The following is a 3,318-nucleotide window of genomic DNA, read 5'->3' on the forward strand; positions in this document are numbered from 1 at the left end:
TTCCATGAAAGCAAGTAAATAATGTCGAATCAAGAAATCGCTCCAAAAAGTCGGCGCCTAGGGTGGGCCATGGGTCCCCATGTGCTCGCTGTATGGTCGCTGTCTGGGCTCGCCGCGCGGTTTCAGGTCACTTCTTATTCCTGGGCATGGAAGGGGATATAGATAGGATGCTCTCAAACTTGGCCGTGTCAAGCTCCGCCTTGAAGGCCAAGTGGCCTCCAGGAAGCGCCAAGGCCCCGCGGTCCCGGAGCTGGGCCGAGCTCTGCGATGAATTCCTTAAGGTGTGAGGTGCCGGCCGGGCCCTCGCGCCTCGACTCCCCCTCCCCCGGCTTCTACGCATACATGCTCGAGGCTCCGCCGCGGTGCGTGGTGAAGGCGGCAGTGTCTCAAGCATGCTTGAATCAGCGAATTTGGCCGCAGTCGGAGATCACGATTGGCTTCGAGGTCTTGCCCGACTGCGAGCCGACCGCCTCGATCGTCTTGACCACCTCCATCCCGTCGATCACCTCGCCAAACACGACGTGCTTGCCGTCCAGCCAGTCCGTCTTGACGGTGCAAAGGAAGAATTGCGAGCCGTTGGTGCCGGGGCCCGAGTTGGCCATCGAGAGGGTGCCAGGCGCCTCGTGTCGCAGCGTGAAGTTCTCATCGTCAAACTTTGCGCCGTAGATGGACTCGCCGCCGGTGCCGTTGCCCTTGGTAAAGTCGCCGCCCTGGCACATGAACCCTGGGATTACGCGGTGGAACGTCGAGCCCTTGAAGTGCAGCGGCTTGCCCTCCCGGCCGATGCCCTTCTCGCCAGTGCACAGGCAGCGGAAGTTCTCCGCCGTCTTTGGCACGGTGTGGGCATGCAGCTTCATGCGGATTCGACCGGCTCGCAGCCCGCCGATGGTGATGTCGAAGAAGACCTCCGGCGAGAGAGGGTGGGGCATCGGGTACCTGCAAGCGGCGCGTGGGAGAAGAAGAATTCCTTCTGATTCCCGTGAACAATCGCAGGACGAGGCAGAAGAGAACGACGCGACAAAGGAGGAAGTGACAAGGGAGAGAACGACGAGAGTGGGACGGCCGCGAGGTGGCATGAAGGTTGCAGCGAGAAGCGGCGAGAGACTGCGAAAAGAGATACGAAGAGGCAGACTCCCTAGGGTGGGCGACGGCTAGCGCATCACACTCTCCTCTCCTTAAAATCCCTGTGTGGTGGCGGCGTGCCGTTCTCCCATCCCTCCCTTGGGTTGTGTGTTTTCTTTCTTTTTTTTCGCGACATGTTAAGCTTTCAAGCATCAAGCAAGGGGTCGCGGCGAGAGACTGCTACTGCGAAAAGAGATCGAAGAGGCACATCAAGCAAGGGGTCGCGGCGAGAGACTGCTACTGCGAAAAGAGATCGAAGAGGCAGACGCTGGCAGCGTGCACCTACCTCGATCCTGTGTACCGTGTTTGTTATGACCATGAACACTCCAGTGAGGGAGGGCGAGACGATCGAGGGGTCCCGTACCACGCGGAATCGACCCTATCCAGTGCTCAAGTGCTCAAAAGAGGGTTCATGGGCAACGGCTAGCACCATACAGCACACTAAATCCCTAGGGTGCGGTGGCGCGGCGCCTGCCGCGTCGCCTCCGCCCTCCATCTCCGCCTGATCTCCGCCTCCACCTCGTTTTCCGCGTCGGGCACTTGGAGCACTTGGTCTTGGAGCGTATAGTTTGCGGGGTTCGCTCGGTGATCGAGAATCGGTCCACCTTTTCTCTCCGTAAAATCGATGTATGTTTTCTGTGTTGTGTTCGCGTCTTTCCTGTGGAACGAGGTCCTATCATATCTCACGTTATCACGAGACACTGTGTGGCGGTAAAACGGCCTATCAGAGCTTTCTCGCTCTCGGGAAATTTCAAGAGGAACACCGGGGACCCCCGCCACACACGAGATGACCCTTGGACGGCAGCGCGACAAACATCTCAACAACACGCCCAGACGCTCAAGCTTCTCGCTGCCCGCCCTCTCCGTGCGCCTCCCACGGCCTCGTGAGCACGTCGCGGATGATGCGCCGCTGCGCCGCCTCGTCGCTGTGCAGCCCTCCGTGCAGCCAGCCCTCGTGCCACTCGAGCCGCACGCGAGGCGTCTCGCCGCGCTCGACGCAGCCGCGCTGGTACGCCTCGAGCGCTTGCCGCACGTCGTGCGGGTCGGCGACCGTGTCGCAGCCGCCGAGCACGACCAGCGCGTCGCAAGGCAGGTCGGCGGGGTGGATGTAGTTGTGCGTCCACCAAAACGTGCGCCGGAAGCAGAACTGGACGGACGGCTCGAGCACGACCATGGCCCGCTGCACCGCGTGCACATAGTCGCGAGGCCACCGCCCGCCTACTCACTCTCGCCGCACCCTCGGCGCGCGCGCGGCCCGACCGCACCGCCGCCGCCCGCCGGCTCGCGCCGCAGCAGGGCGGCTCGGCGTACAGAAAGTTGTGCAGCACATCCCCCGACGAGAGCTCGAAGCAGATCGGGTCCGAAAAGACGGCGGCGCCGGCCAGCTCGGGCGCGCGCTCGAGCACGGCGCCGAGCAAGCCGCTCCCGACCGAGTTGGCGAGGAAGGCGGCGCGCGCACCGCAGAGCATCCCGCGCAGCGAGACGACCAGCTCCGGCAGCTGCAGCGGCCTGTCGCACGGCGAGAGCCGCACCTAACGGCGCACACCGCGAGCACGGGTCCAGAGGGCGTCGACGAGGGGCGAGCGCTAAGGCGGCTCGGTTCTAGCGGCTCGGGGAGGGCGCGCCGAGGGCGGCGCCGCGACGGCCCACGTCGGGAAGATTGGAAGGTAGATCGCGCCGGCGTGCATCTCCGCGAGCAGGTCGATCGTGAGCCCGTACGGGAGGAAGCCGAGCACGCCGTGGAAAAAGACGACGGGCATCGGAGGCGGCCTGGGGCGAGGGGGCGCCGCGACGCGTCAGCCTAGCTCTGCGCAGCGGCGGGGGCGGCCTCGCGATCGCGCCCGCTCTCCCGCCGCGCGCTCCTCGCTGGCCTGGAGGCACGTCGCGGGCGCGTCAGGGGCGTGTGGCAACCGCTCACTCTGTGAATAGACACCGTGAATAGTCAGGGGCGTGTGGCAACCGCTCACTCCCGCCGGCTTACTCTCCCTGCCGGCCTGTGCCAGTAGCGCAGGTTCCCTCTGCGGTGCAGGCGGAAGCCGCGGCGGCGGAGGCTCCTTCCGGTGAGCCGCATGTTGGACTGCAGCACGAGGTAGAAGAGCAGCGGCTTGTGGCACGGCGTCAGCGCCTGCCGAGTGTACAGCATCCAGCCTCCGCCGCCGCCTCCGCCGCCGCCTCCGCCGCCTCCGCCGCCTCCGC

General features: G+C 64.8%; 2 protein-coding genes across 2 annotated transcripts in view; both read right to left on the reverse strand.

The window, feature by feature from the left end:
* Positions 1 to 401: 401 nt before the first annotated feature.
* CYP6 (peptidyl-prolyl isomerase) lies at positions 402 to 929 on the reverse strand (the record flags this gene model as incomplete). Its single annotated transcript, XM_005756217.1, has 1 exon — positions 402 to 929. The coding sequence occupies one exon, from the start codon at positions 927 to 929 to the stop codon at positions 402 to 404; it is 528 nt and encodes a 175-aa protein (XP_005756274.1).
* A 1,031-nt stretch (positions 930 to 1,960) lies between these two features.
* EMIHUDRAFT_221604 (hypothetical protein) overlaps positions 1,961 to 3,318 on the reverse strand; it is a gene marked incomplete at both ends in the record, with an annotated part of 1,854 nt that continues 496 nt past the window's right edge. The window contains 4 exons of the mRNA XM_005756218.1: positions 1,961 to 2,302; positions 2,451 to 2,631; positions 2,773 to 2,892; positions 3,090 to 3,247. Coding sequence (XP_005756275.1) covers positions 1,961 to 2,302; positions 2,451 to 2,631; positions 2,773 to 2,892; positions 3,090 to 3,247 — 801 coding nt within the window. The remainder of the gene's footprint in view (positions 2,303 to 2,450; positions 2,632 to 2,772; positions 2,893 to 3,089; positions 3,248 to 3,318) is intronic.

Source organism: Emiliania huxleyi, assembly GCF_000372725.1.
Source record: "Emiliania huxleyi CCMP1516 unplaced genomic scaffold EMIHUscaffold_98, whole genome shotgun sequence".
Classification (NCBI taxonomy): Eukaryota; Haptophyta; order Isochrysidales; family Noelaerhabdaceae; genus Emiliania; species Emiliania huxleyi.